This window comes from Cynocephalus volans, chromosome 6 (assembly GCF_027409185.1).
Source record: "Cynocephalus volans isolate mCynVol1 chromosome 6, mCynVol1.pri, whole genome shotgun sequence".
NCBI classification, from domain to species: domain Eukaryota; kingdom Metazoa; phylum Chordata; class Mammalia; order Dermoptera; family Cynocephalidae; genus Cynocephalus; species Cynocephalus volans.
Genome location: NC_084465.1, coordinates 154650458 through 154666145, shown reverse-complemented (window position 1 = coordinate 154666145; position 15688 = coordinate 154650458). Strand labels below are relative to the sequence as shown.

Genomic DNA, 15688 nt, shown 5'->3' with positions numbered 1-15688 from the left:
CCTGTTTTTGATTGTCATGGAAAATGAATCATATTGTCTATATTCTTCTGTGTCTAACTTCTCTTGTTCAATATTGTCTTTGTGAGATTCAACCATATTGTTGGTAATAGTTATATAGTTCATTGATTGTCATTGCTGTATGGTATTCCATTGTATAAACATACCATGATTTAGGAGACAATGCATATATTTTATTTCTAAAACAATATACTGACTGCCTTACACCATGCAAATTCCTTTGTGTAAAGCAGTATTTCATATTCTCTGGCTCTCTGTTAGATAAAAAGTAGTATACACTGCACAGTATTCTGTACCTTTTTTTTTAAACAACATATCCTGGGCATTACTCCAAAGCAGTATGTGGAGATCTCATTTTACTGCTATTAATATACCAGTAAGTGGATTTACTGTAGTTTATTTTCTCAGTACTCTATTGAATGAACAGAGTCAATTTTTTTTCCTGTTCCAGTGTTGCCATAGTCTTGTGCATATGACACCTCATAGTTTTGTCATTTTGTCTTTGGGACTAATCACTAAAGTGGGTTTGTTGCTTCAGAGGATAAATTTGTAAGTAATTTTGTTAGATGTTGCCACATTTCACTCCACAGGTGTTGTACCATTTTTCCTTCCCATATGCAGCATGTGAATGCTGCTTTTCATCAACGTTTTCAACAGAAGTATACTGTCATATTTTTTATTTTTTTCATTCTGATCCTGAGGAACTGTATCTGAATATAGTTTAATTTTGCATTTTTCTTATTACAAATGAAGTTGATGAACGGTCATTTGATTTCTTTTTCTATGAACTATTTACATTTCTTGCCTATCTTTCTATTAGGTTGTTAATCTTTTTCTTTATTTCTCAGAAGCATTTTACATGTTAGAGATTGTTGATTTGCTGACATAAGTTGAATTTTTTTTACCCATAGTTTGTACAGCTTTTTAATTACAGTTAGGTTCTATTGATTAAAACTTAAAATGTGTACAGTCTTTGACTTTGCAACTCCACTTATAGGAATTTACCCTAGAATGCTACCCAGGCATATATATAAAAAGATATTAATAGTCCTGGCAATACCACTCCTAGGTATATAGCCAAGGGAATTGGAAACATAAGTTCATTCAAAAACTTGTACATCAGTGTTTATAGCAGCATTATTCATAATAGCCACAAGTGGAAACAACCCAAGTATCCAACAATTAATGAATGGATAAACAAAATGCATTATATTCATGCAATGGAATACTATTTGGCTATAAAATTGAATGAAGTACTGATACATGCTACAACATGGATGAATCTTAAAAATATTATGCTGATTGGAAGAAGCCGGACACAAACGGCCACATGTTATATGATTTCTTGTACGAATTCTATTTATGTATGTTTCCAGAATAGGCAAATCCATAGAGATAGAAAGTACATTAGTGGTTGCCAGGGAATAGGTAGGTGGGAGAATGAGGAATGTTTCCTCATGGTTGTGGAGTTTCTTTGGGGGATGATGAAAATGTTCTGGAATTAGATAGTGGTGTTGGTTGTGTACCCTTGTTAATATTCTAAAAACCACTGAAATTTACACTTGAAAATGGTGAATTTTATGAGATGTGACTTATACCTCATTAAAAAATAATTTAAAATGCATAACCTCATCCTAATCATGAGAGAATATTAGACATATGCAAATTGAGGGACATTCTACAAGTAATTGGTGAAAAATATACTGTTACTTCTCAAAAGTGTCAAGATGATGAAAGTAAAAAATAAAAGTATTAGGAACTGCCTCAGATTGGAAGAGCCTAAAGAAATCTAAGAACTAATTCTGAACCAGAAAAAGAAAATGGGATAAGTGGCAAAATTAAAATAAGATATGTAGATTAAGGTATTGTAGCAATGCTAATTTCCTGGTTTCGATAATTATACCATGGTTATAGAAGATTTTAACATTTAGGGAAGTTGGGTGTAGGTAATACAGGAAACTTGAATTAGTTTTGCAGCTTTTCTGTAGGTTTAAAATTATCTTAAACTAAAATGTTTAAAAATAAAAAGTTAATTACAACAGTTTTACGTAAGGGGAAACTTCGCAGATATCTGTCAATAGTGGAATGGTTAAAATTGTACATTCATACAGTGGGATACTGAGTAGCTATTAAAAACAATGTGGATCTGCATACAGTAACATGGAAAAAGAAAGATTAAGGAAAAGTAATATGTATACTGTTACCGATTTTGTAAAAATATTTTTTAACCTATAAATGTACATATGTACCAAATTTCTAACCATGTGATTACGTATGGAAAATTGAATATATATATATATATATATATATATATTCCTTCAAAATTTTACAGCTTTCATATAGTCATGTAACAGTTACAATTTTTAAAAAAGTGTGTAGTGTGTGTGTACACAAGGGGTCTTCAAAAAGTTCATGGAAATGTTCGCATTATCTTTTAATTCCATTTTTTCCTGAACTTTTTGAAGTACCCTTGTGTCAGGCTGGATGACAGACCCTTCTACCCCATCCTGTGTGGGTCCTGAGCCAGGTAGTCAAAAGAAAAACTGAGCAGCCGCAGGCACAGTGGACATGCTTTATTTTTAGACGCAAGCTCTGCCCAACAGCGGTTCAGAGCCGCTGCCTTCCGTACTGAAGAGTACACAAAAAATGACAACAACCCCAAAGGTACGCGGGCACACGCGCGCACTGACTACTCTCACGCAGCTTGTGTACAAAGGACGTGCTCAATCATATCCAGTCAGATCTGATGCGAGGGGCCTGACTGTACTGACTCCACTTTCCTCACACCTTATGTTATTAGAAAGTAAAACAGAAGTCAACACATTTGACTGTTTTATAAAATGTTAGGTAGAAGAATAATACTAAACCCATGTATGTAGTTCCCTTAATACTGCCTTTTACAAATTTAGTATTTTGGTTCTTTGTATTTAATCTCATTAGCTAACTTTTAGGAATATTTGTACAGTGATTCATTGGTTGTTTACTCTGCCCTACTTTGAGTGAAATCCCAGAGAGTGCTTGTTTGGATGACAAGTTCTGATGACAAGTTACAAACTTCTGTTTACTCAGAGAGCTGTTAAACCCCTTCTCATATCTCCTTACAAGGGAGTCATAGTAGTAAACAGGGCTGGGTATAGGAGTTATTTTCTTCTTTTTTAAAATTTTTAATTAATTTTTTTAGTTGACAAAAATCGTGTGTATTTATGATATACAACATGATGTTTTGAAATATGTATACATTGTGGGTTGGCTAAATCAAGCCAATTAACATATGTTTTACCTCACATACTTATCATTTTTGTGGTGAGAACACTTAAAATCTACTCTCAGCAGTTTTCAAGAATACAATACATTGTTACTAGGAACGGTCACCATGTTGAACAGTAGATCTCTTGAACTTATTCCTCCCTGTGTAACTGCAATTTTGTATCATTTTACCAACATCTTCCCCCACCTCCAGCCCCAGCCCCAGCCCCAGTAACCACCATTCTACTCTCTACTTCTGTGCGTTCACCTTTTTTTTAATTCCACATATATGTGAGATTATGTGGTATTTATCTGTCTGTGCCTGGCTTATTTCACTTAGCATAATGTCTTCCAGTTCATCCATATTGCTGCAAAGGACAGGATTTCCTTCCTTTTTATGACTGAATAGTATTCCATTGTGTATATATATATTATATTTTCTTTATCTTTTTATCTGTTAAAACACAAGATCCCTCCAGTTTGTACCCTGGAGTACCCTAATGTGACAGGCAGCTCAGGAACAAGTCTAGACCTTTTATCACAGCGGCTTCCTTCCCTTCAGCGTTCGTGGCTTTTAAGGATGACTTCTCCAAAGGGGGAGGATGCTCTTTTGGGGCCCGCACGTAACTTTGGATACTCCACATGCACGTGTGTTTTTGTATACATAGTTTTTTAAGTGCGGTAAAATACACAACACAAAATTAACTGTCTTACCCATTTTTAAGTGTACAGTTCACTTTTGTAGAGTCCACATTATTGTGCAACCTAAGTGGTATCATACAGTGTCTGTCCTTTTGTGACTGGTTTATCTCACTTTACGTTCTCAAGTTTCATCCATGTTCTATAATGTTTCACGTGCTTATATTTTAATCTGTTTTTCCACGAACTTTTTGAAGTACCCTTGTATTTTAAAACAAATGACACTCATCCTCCCACCATCCCTCAGCACCACAGATACACAGAACTGTTTACATGTGTTTTAGGCTAGGCTTCTAAACGTTGATCTTAGCAGTACTTGTTGCCCCTTCTGACCACAAATGTCTGTAAAACATCTACTCTTTAAAATAGTAAAAAAATGATGTTTGAATGGAGAATATTCTTTCATCTCACAAATATTTTATTAAATATGGGGTGAGAGATAAGATTAGAAAGCTATGGAAGTCATGAAAGCTCATGAAAAGTCTTAAAAGAGTTTAATCTTCACTGTGAGGGCAAAGGGGGGTCATATCAGTTAATAATTTCCACATAAGAAACAAACCTAAAATTTAGTGGCTTAACCACCATTTATGACATTTCTTTGGGTTAGCAATTTAGGTGAACTCAGCTCTGGTTTGTTCATTGTTTTCACTTGGGGTTTCTCATGCTTCTGCAGTCTTCGGCAGGCGTGATTGGAGTTGGGTGATCTAAGATGACCTTGCTCCTGTGTCTGGCTGTTGGTGATGGCTGTTAACTGCTTGATCTACAAGGCCTTAATAGGGAGAAGCTCATGGGCTCTCATCTTCCTGTGGCTAGAAGAGATTTCTCTACGTGGTTGTCTTGAAGACCTCTGGAGGCCTAGATTCAGAAGTCCATGTTGTCACTTCCCCTAACTTTGGTTAGATCAAGTTAAGCCAGCATGCATCTAGGAAAGTGGAGAAATAGACTTTTGATGTTTCTTTTGATAGAATTGATAGAAAGTTGTTGTATAGCTCATTTTTTGCAGTAGCTCATTTTTTGCAGTATTCCATAGGATTGATAGGATAAGATTTGTATTTTTAGAAAGATCACTCTGAGTTTATTTTAAACAAATGATTGGAGGGGACAGGAAAAAGGAATCAAGGGCAGGTTTGTATGAGAGAGATGGTAGCATGAGTGTGCAGAGACATTATTGTATACTTTTTGTGCTCTGCTTCTAAACATGTCTGGAATTGGGATATCTTGAGATATTCCTTACTGATTTATGAAGGGGCAGAAATGGACTGGGGAGACATACAGCTGATCCAGAGAGGCTGAACTAGATCAGGCTCAACTGGAAATAATTGGTTAATTTTTGATAAAACCTTCCTAATTAGCTCAGATAATTTACAGGATTAAATTTTCTTTTTTTAAAATTAATCCAATTAAAAGTGTATGACTATTTTTTATCAGCATTCTGGTCATTGAGAGCTTAAAGTTGGAATGAAGGCAGATTTATTTTTGTCACCTTCCCATATCTGGTTGCCCTCACAGTTCCCCTCCATACCCAGGCCCTTCTGTTATGCCACATTTTTCTCCCTATCATTGTTCTCGGCTAGGGATGAATGATAGTTCAACTAAAGTAATTTATGCAGAGATGAGAGTGAAAAATTATTTGCATTCTAGAAGAGATGTTTCTTAAATCAAATAGTTTCTAATTGATAATATTTAAATATGTAATGTTAGTGAACAAAAAGGCAATTTGTTGTTTTTTTGCAAGGTGTTAAAAATTGCATAATAAAAAAGATGTGTGCACACAAACTACAGTGTGTATCTGTTTTTATATTTAATCAGCATTGTAGACACATGTATCTGCATTCCATTGGTCTTCATAAAGCAGAGCAACAATGCCTGGGGAAGAATACCAACCATGGGAACTGAAAATGAGAAACGGATGGGGTAGCCCTCTTATGCTATCCGTTGTGAGCTATTTTAAGAGTTTTTAAGATTTTTGTATGCATGATTCTTGATAAATAAAATGAATGATTCAAGATTAATACTTTGGGGTCTGGCATTTTAGAACACACTTATTCTAATACCAAGGTCAAGGGTTCAGATCCTCATACCAGCCAGCTGCTCAGAAAAAAAGTAACACTTAGGCCATTTATTGACGTATTCACCTACTGTTTGGAATCACTTGATTTGTAATGTGGATGGGTACCTATCAGAATTTTACCAGGATAATTAGGATATCATTAGTAAATGCATATAGGCTACTTACTCATACATCGCTTTTTACTCCAAGAATTGGACTTTGTTAAGCTACTTAACTGAGTATTAGATTTTAGACTTAAGAGTTTGCCAACTGCTGTCTAGCCAGAACTTAAAAGTACACAAATGTATATGTATTCTTTTGTAATCCAGTGTTCTATATTTTATGTGGTTCATATTGAAAATCTATTACTTTCTAATTTATTTACACAGAGGTGAAACTAAGTTCTCTTAGTAATCCTCTGTGACAGGTTAGACAGCTGACATTTTGGGGTTGGATATTAGTAAATTGACAGTAATCCATATTCTGCTTCCCAGTTCACAATTTATATACAGCTTTTTAAAAATTGATGTTTTCTGTGTTTTAGCCATGCCAGTACCATTTCCCCAGCACTCTAATATTAATGATTTTGTTGACATTTATTGAAGTACTGCTGAGTATAAATTTCAGTTTCCTGAGGTCAAATGTACCTGCTTCTTTTCCATGAAGAGGAAGTGCCTAAAACTTTCAGTCACTGAAAGTTAATTTCTAAACATAGGTGTAGTGGATAGGAGGAGCTGGTTCTGAAGGAATGCCAGAGAATTTATAAGCTGAATTGTACAAAGCCTAAGATAAACCCGGACTTGGAATAATTTTCTGTGAAATGTCATATTCCATCATTGATCTCCCAAACATAAAAAAAAAATCTGTTATTATGGAAGTTTTTATACACAGAGAAAAATGCAGTGACCCTGCCCTCCATGTACTTCTCACTTCTCTTCAGTAACCATCACTTTTCACTCTTACTTCTTCCATCTATGCTACTCCTCCTACTTTTGTTTTACTTTTATTTATTTTTTTTAGCTGTAGATTTTAAACCAGATTGCAGGCATCATCTCCTCTCACAAATAAGTATGTTAGTATGTATCCCTAAGAGATAAGGATTTCTGAAATCTCTAACTTCATACCATTGTTACAATAATTATGGCTCTGTAGTATCATTTAATAGCCAATTTATTTTCATATTTCCATGATTGTCTCAAAATTATCTTTTTTCCAGTGAGTTTTAGTCAAAATCCAAAGTCCACTCATTGCTTTTGATTAATATTTCTTTAATTTCTTGTAATCAATATACTGTATAGTTCCCTTTTTTCCTGTTACCCATGTCATTTCTTTGTTGAAACTAGGCCATTTGTTCCAAAATTTTTTCCACATTCTGGATTTTGCTTTTTAAAATGAAAGGGAACAGGAAAATTAGTCTCAGAAGAGATTCTTTTTCCATGCCACTAGTGTTTTGTTGAGTACTTAACTCATAGTGAGATAAGAGAAGGGCTGTTTGAAATGGATCATTGAACAAAACAGACAAAAATCCTTTTTTTCATGACATTTACATCCAGGGGAGGTAGACAATAAGTAAAAATGGATTGTAAACTTTGTGAGAAATTCTCTGAAAATAGTAGGGCATAACAAGGGGATAGGGAGTTGTAGGACCTTGTTGGACACGTAAGATGGCTGACTGAATGCGGTAGGAGCCAGGGAGAGTGGATCAGAAGGGGAACAGGATCTGATTTACATTTCAATGGATCACTTTGGCTGCCGAGCAAGTGTGGAAGCAGGGGACCCCTTTTGAAAGTATTCTGTAATCCAGGGAGGAGTGGGTAGAGGACCTGACCTGGGGAGAGCAAGCGAGCCAAAGAGTAGTCAGGCAGGGTTCTGACTCCAGCAGCTGGAAGGATTGAAGAGGAAGGAGGGGCACAGAGGGTCTCAGAAGGCTTTGTCAGAGGCAGAGGGTGAAGAGCTGCTCCATTTCCATTCACCGTTCTGTTGATAAAGGACTCGCAAAAGCCATTACTTTTTGAAGGGTGTCCTGGTATGTTAAGGGCCTTTTGATTTTGTTGAGTAGTTAGGTACTTAAATGATCCTTTTTTTCTTCTTTTAAACTTTGTGAAATGCTTTGTTTTAAAATGTTATTTAATGGCTTTGAAAAACTAACTGCTTATTATTAGACATTGAGAAATTTGCGGGTTGGAGTATTTAATAACAATTGTACTTGGCTATTTTTTTAAAAATTTCAAAACTATAAAGAATTAAAGAATAAAAATATGAACACTCATATTCCCTTCATCTAAATTCAGCAAGTAACATTTTGTAGCATTTGATTTAGAAAATATGTATGCACCTTTTTTTCCCCCAAACCATTTGACAGTAAGTTGCACACACCAAAAATACCCAATAAATTTAACATTAGTGCCATATGATCATCTAATATATAGTAATATTCATATTTTTCCTATTGTTCCCTTTCATCCAGGATCTAGTCCAGGAGCACCCATCTGGTTGTCATGACTGTGGTCTCCTTTACTCTAGACCAGTCTCCTTGCCTTTACTTTCATTTTTTTATGACATTGATATTTTAAGGAGACCAAGCCAGTTGTCTTACAGACTCTCCTACAATCTGGATTTGTCGGTTTCCTCATGATTAGATTCTAGTTAAACTGTGAAGGTGTACTTTTACCTTTTGAAGACTTGGAAATAGATGCATGGGGATAGTGTGGGTTTTACAAAGGCTTTTGTAAGTATCTCTTCCAGTTACTACCAAGTATTAGCAGAGCATCTGATCTTGCAATAAACATTGTCACAGAGTCAAAGAAACTCCCTTAAATCTGAGGGATTTTAGATTTTATCTCAGGAACTCACAAACTGCAGAAAAATACAGATTAGGCAGAAACTGAAAGCTGGATTTTGACACCTTTAGATATGGAGTGTGTTTTCAGATTTGACCTAGTCCCCCACTCCCATTATTTAAATAATGAGCTTCCCCTGAGGCTTCTGAGCATATGACCCCTATACCCATCTCTTTCATTTTATAGCTAAGAAAACTACAGGCCTGGAGAGGTTAAGTTGCTGACGAACACCTAATTAGTAAGGGACAGAATAGTCAGGTCCTGGACCCTTGGTCTCTTGAAGACCCAGTTGATTTTCTACCAGAGTTCCAGTGATTTGTATTGACTGGACAAGTAGAAAGTTTACAGTCTTAGCATCTTCCATGATTAGGGGAGGTAAAGGAATCAGAGATACCACAGAATGAACTTTTATCTTAAGTAATATAGGTAGGTCCTAAATTTATTTTACAAAGTTCTTTCTATAGCATTTTAAGACAGTGGATTTCTTACACAGGTTTAGTATCCTTTATCTGAAATGCTTGGTAACAAAAGTGTCAGATTTTGGAATATTTGGAGCATACATACCAGTTGAGCATCCCTAATCCAAAAATCTGAAATTCTCCTGTGAACATTGCCTTTGAGCATCATGTCAGTGCTTTAAAAGTTTTGAATTTTGGTTGGTTGGTTTTGGTGGCTGGCCAGTGAGGGGATCTGACCCTGTGACATTGATATGATAAAGCTGTGTTCTGACCAACTGAGCCAACCAGCCAGCCCCAAAAGTTTGGATTTTGGAGCATTTTGGAGTTCAAATTTTCAGGATAGCAATGCTCTACCTTGAAAGAAAGTGAGCTGAGGTGCCGGGTACTGTTCAAGCTTTATTAAAAGAAGAAAATCTGCCAAGCTATGCTCAAAGTGGCAGGCAGCCCAGGGCTGCCCTGAAAATGGGGACAGCCACAACAATGGGTTTGCAAAGGTTTATATTAACTTTTGGGTGCAAAATGTACAGGGGGAGGGACCATTAGGTTGATGTAACTGGCTGGAGAACTGCACCAATGCAGAAGCCAGAAAGTTGTTTCTAAGTCAGGAGGCTTCTGGTAAAGGGAAAAGGGGAGGGGCTTGGTGCTGGAGTGGAAGACGAGGCTGGCAGCTATTTCGTCCTGGTGCTTATTGTATGCACAATGGCGCTGGCCACATCCAAAATCCATCATACCTGTATCTCTTTACAGTATTTTTCATAGTAACTTTCTTATTTTTTTTTAGCTACAAGGCTTTGGCCGACCAAGTGTACACCATGCTGCTGTTGTCATCTTCCTTGAATTCTTTGCGTGGGACCTTCTGACAACTCCAATGTTGACTGTAAGTATTACTGAACTGGATGCTTATTTATAAGAGCAAGGGAGAAGTTCTGAGGCATACATCCCCAGGTATATATGTGTAGGTATATGGAATAGCTCTTGATAGTGACTTAAGAGTGCTCGTTCCATTGGGTTGTTTCTACTGTGTGGTCTGAGAACCACCTGCAGTGAAACACCTGGGTAAATATTCGGGGGAAGCACTGCACTCTCACTGAACCAGAGTCTTGGGAGTGGTGTTATATGAATGAACTGTATGTATTTAGGAAGATCTTTAAGATACTCTATAATAAATAATTGCAAAGCATTGTTGAAATTTGTAAAATCTTTATGTGGATGTTAATGGTCTTTAACTTAAGGACATAGTAAATAGGAGATTGGTAAGTACCTTGTAACATTGAAAGTAATAATGGTAAGAATGTCCAAATTTCTGTTTTTGGTAGCTTATCTACAACCATTTTCTTCAGAATTTCCTAGCAAGGACTTGGATGTTTGATAAATGGTGTGGTTATAAGGAAGAGAAATACCAAAAAAAAGATTGGAGGCCAGATTTTAGGTGCCTACACACTTAATTTTAATAAAGATATTTTAAATTGGCCTTAAGTTTTAGTTGTCTTAAATTTTCTTTGAAAATCATTGGTGGTTAAGTCTTCCCAATCATCACTTTGCCTTACCAGATAATCCCTTTGGGTACAGATATCTTTGCTCCCCGATTAAGTTTAGAAAATAGAGAACTTTAGATAGTGGCTATTAGCCAGCTAGCCTTACATAAGATTTTGGTATAAACTTCTTAAAATTTTTTATTCTTCTGGCACATTTAACACAGTTTGATTAATGAAAATTATAACTCTGGGTGAATAGTGGACTTACAAAAAATTGCCTGTATCTTTAATCCTCTTTTGGTCTTTCTTATTGCCCTTCCTTTTCCTTCCTAGTGCTTTACTACAGGTAAGTAGTCCCCATTCTAAGTTTGTTTTTTTTTTTGACCGGTAAGGAGATCACAACCCTCGGCACCGCGTGGTCCACGCCACGCTCAGCCAGCGAGTGCACCGGCCATCCCTATATAGGATCTGAACCCGCGGCCTCGGCGCTACCAGCGCCGCACTCTCCGAGTGAGCCATGGGGTCAGCCACCCCATTCCAAGTTTCATGAGATTCTGCCTTTCATCGCTGTGTCCCTAGTGCCTAGTGCTGCCTGGGACACAGAGTTGGTACTTAATGTGTTTCTCCAAGACGCATTTTTAGTATGAATATAGACATACCAGGCCACTCTTTTTTTTTTCCCCAATATTTTTTATTATGTTAAAATACACGTGACATAAATTTAACATCTTAACCATCTTGAAGTGTGTGGTTCAGTGGTGTTAAACACACTCATAATGCTGTGCAGCCATCACCCCCGTCCATCTCCAGGACTCTTTTTGTCTTGCAGAACTGAAATTCTTTACTCATTGAACTCGCTATATGCCCCTTCCCTCAGTCCCTGGCAATCACTATTCTTTCTATGAATTTGACTACCCTGACTGCCTCATATGAGTGGAATCATACAGTATTTGTCTTTTTGTGACTGGTTTGTTTCACTTAGTGTAATGTTCTCAGGGTTCATCCACATTGTAGGATGTGTCAGAATTATCTTCCTTTCTAAGGTTGAATAATGTTCCATTATGTGTATATTCTACATTTTGTTTATCTATTCATCCATTAATGGACACTGGGTTGCTTCCACCTTTCGGCTATTATGAATAATGCTGCCGTGAACATGGGTGTATGAAAATCAGTTCAAGTCCCTGAGTATAATTCTTTTTGATATATACACAAAAGTGGAATTGCTGGATCATAGAGTAATTCTTTTTTTTTTTTTTTTTTTTTAACTTTTAATAGTAGCTATCCTAATGGGTGTAAGGTAGACCAGGCCACTCATTTTAAGGAACTATTTTTTTTGTTTTGGTTTTTCAGTTTTTGGCTCCAGTTCTCTGATTTTCTTTTTCCCTCAGCTTTTTCCCCCTCCCCGCCCAATCATTTTGTGTTTAATAACCTGGCAGTAATTCAAAATATGAACAAAAGAGTCAAACTTCTTCCCTTTAAAGGGGATGCTACTACGATTGCCTCATACAAGCATGATCAAAGGCCATGATGGGACTGGATTCCAAAGAACATGGGTGATAAGGCTTCTGGCTCACAGATTGAAGAGTTTGGTTGCGGAGTCTCCAAGGGGTAGGAGGCAGCAGGTGAGATGTGGAACTTAAGGGACCCTCAGAAAACAGACTGTGGTTGCTGTGTCATACATAGCACCTTGAAGTGTTTCCTGATGATGATTCAGTGTCATGAGTATTTGTTGTCTGGGGAGAACTGAGATGGATGGTTTCAGCAGGTTTGTTGTTCCATAGGGTCAGATTTCTTTAATGTATAGAGCCAATCTCCCTGCTCATTGAGGTAATTCTGGAAAATGATAAACCAGATTTTCCAATTCTATCTGCAGCTCAGTCTGCCCAACTGCCTCTCGTTTTCCCCAGCTTCTTTAGGTTACAGAGTTTCAAAATAGTATCTTTCTGATGCAATCAGTTGCCTGTAATCTGTTCTAGTGGTTTGGTAGGTTTCTCAATATAGAAGTAATCCTGTGATCATTCTTTGTTTGGTAAGAATTAAATTGAAATGAAGAAAGAATACCTTAGTAAATTTGATGCCCTGTCAGAAATTCTAAACCCACCTTCCAGACCGTAAAAATCCTTTGGCCATTCTGACTCTCTACTAGATTGTCAGATCCCTTTTTATTTGAATACTTTTAATTTTAATAGACCCCAGAGATTGATGCACCTTCCTTGTAACTGCCCAAAGGAGATAGTTTTCCTAGGATTTCCATGTCCCTGGTAGACCCTGGAATGCAGTCTTAGCTAACATGCTGTCTACTGCCTCTTTAAGGTTCTGAGCACTCAGGCTGCTTGCAGACATTTGGCTAAAGTGAACGTTTAGGTATGAGGAGTACAGTGGCTTGCATCATTCTGTAGCATCGTGGAAGAAGTGTTGCTGAGTTAGTAGATGTGCTCATTCTGTTTTTCTGGCCTCCTTGGTGTGGTGTAATTAAGCTAAATGTCTTCTACTTTCCTGACTCCCACACCCTTCCCACCACAGTGTGCTAACCGTATATCTTTTTTAACTGGGGAGACTGGTTCACTCCTCTTCTGGAAAAAGGGATTTTCTCTGGCATATCGCCTCCACTTTTTGCCCTTTCTGGTTGAACAAAGAAGTGATAATGTTGGGTTGTTTGATAAGGAAGAGACAAAACTAGGGTTTATTTCTGTATAGCTGAAGTTCATTTATCCTCTTTTTTTATGCTGGAGTTTGCTGTTGTCCAGTTTCTAGTTCTTAGCATCTTGAATTCATCACCCACCATGGTGTAACTATTAACCTGTGTTCTTTTTTTTCCCCCTTACTGTAGCCAGTGGACAGCACTCTCTTATTTCCATCAAGGTGAGAATAATCAATCTTGAGAACATAATTTGGAAATCCAGAACAGTACATATGTATTAAAATTTGTCCAGTCTGAGTAATTGTGCATCTGGCACTAATTAGCACCTATTTGGTATAGTGTAGAACAATTTACTTCTTAGTCAGCAGTCATTTTCTTCTTGAGATTTGTTGTCTTCCTTATGTAGCCATGGCCTGGATTGCAACTTCATTTTGTTTATTAAGCACCATCAGAAAGATCTCTACTCTTAATACACCAGGGGAAAATTGTAAAATTGGCCTCACACAGTGGGCTTACTTGTAGTAGTAGTAGTAGTAGTAGTAGTAGTAGTAGTAGTAGTAGTAGTAGTAGTAGTAGTAGTAGTAGTAGTAGTAGTAATTTGTACATAAAAATGACCTCTTTCTTGTATTATGTTTCTGCCTAACGTTACTCTAGTCAAAACATACATCCTGAGGGCCTGACCTCAGTTTATTGTAAATAATCTGATTAAACCAATTTAAATGTCTTCATGTATATTTAAATTGAAGACTTCTTTCAATAAAAGTAGACTTAATTTTAGTTCCTGTAAAATGTAGGAGCTTCATTTCTTGCGATTTGTGGATTTTCTTTTGCAAGCTGACCTTCTTGAAATCCTGCTATAGATTCAAGGACTCAGTATTCCCCACTACACCTTCTTTTTGTGTGCTGATCTGATAAGCTAAAGAATGCTCTTTATACACTTTCCTGCCACATTTAATTTTCTATTCCTTCTTCCTAACTGACTCTCAAAATATGTGTCCATTCATTCATTGAATAAACATGTATTCTGTTTCAGCAGGCTCTTATTTGCTCTGCATTCCAGCCCTCCTATTTCTTTCATTTAATCATTGTTTCCTTTCAGGAGCTGGAGTGGTTGGGATGGGATGAGACTGTTGCTAGGCATTTTTGCAGCAGCTAACTCCAGCACTTTGTTGAATAATTTGCTCTTCACTTGAAAAGGAACTTACATGAAGACTGTCTTGCTTTCTGGAATCATTCCAGTTTCACCTTATGGTTTTGATAGTTTTCTAATGTTGACCAGAGTACCCGGAACCTGCCTGCTTGTGTGCCGTATAATTATTAAAATCAAATGAGTATTTACATCATCACTATTTGTTAAATCTTTGCTTTCTCTTGCACAGTTGATGGTTATGCTGTAAGGAGCATTAACCACACAGGTGCAATGAGCTTTGCTTGGCATTTACTCCTGTTTTATTATTGTGTATTGTAGTCTGTAGCATACTTTAAATCAGTAAACAAGTGAATGCTTAAAAAAAAGACCATTGCTGATCTCCAACTTTCCTTATTAACATTATAATTGTTATATTTGATATGGCAATATACGATAACCATTGGTGGATCTCCTTGTCTTAAAATTTGGTATATGAAACATTTGCTGTGCATTCTGATTTTGGTACAGATTTGTCAGTACTTTTAGTATATATCATTACATGGTTCCTGGCATCTCTTGTATCTGATGGGAAGTCAGCCGTTAATAAAAAGTGTCATTCTCTTTATGTCAGGGGTCTGCAAACTATGGCCCCTGGGCCACATCTGGCTCACCGCTGTTTTTGTGCTATCTTTGTGCCAAGAATGGTTTTTACGTTTTTAAATAGTTGGTAGAAATCAAAAGTGAATATTTAGTGGCGCATGAAAATTCATATGAAATGCAAATGTCAGTGTCCATAAATCAAGCTTTCATGGACCACAGCTCGGCTTATTGAATGTGGCTGCTTTTGTGCTACAATGGCAGTGCTGAGTAGTTGCAACACAGACCATGTTGCCTAGAATATTTACTATCTATCCCTTTGCAGAGTAAATGGGTTGCTTCCTGCTATACATGGTGATTCATGTTTTTCTCGTGCTGCATTAAGGGTTTCCTGTTTGTCTTTTGCAGTTTCTAGGCATGGATCTCTGTGTGTTTATTTTACCTGGGATCTGTTGAGCTTTCTGGTTTTGCAGATTAATACTTTTTATCATTTAGAAAGTTTTTGGCCATTATATCTTCAAATATTTTTGCT

General features: G+C 36.8%; 1 protein-coding gene across 1 annotated transcript in view; it reads left to right on the top strand.

Annotated features, from left to right (window-relative positions):
- The window catches only part of LOC134381091 (hippocampus abundant transcript-like protein 1), a 45689-nt gene that overhangs the window by 1622 nt on the left and 28379 nt on the right, over positions 1 to 15688 (top strand). The window contains exon 2 of the mRNA XM_063101153.1: positions 10093 to 10188. Coding sequence (XP_062957223.1) covers positions 10093 to 10188 — 96 coding nt within the window. The remainder of the gene's footprint in view (positions 1 to 10092; positions 10189 to 15688) is intronic.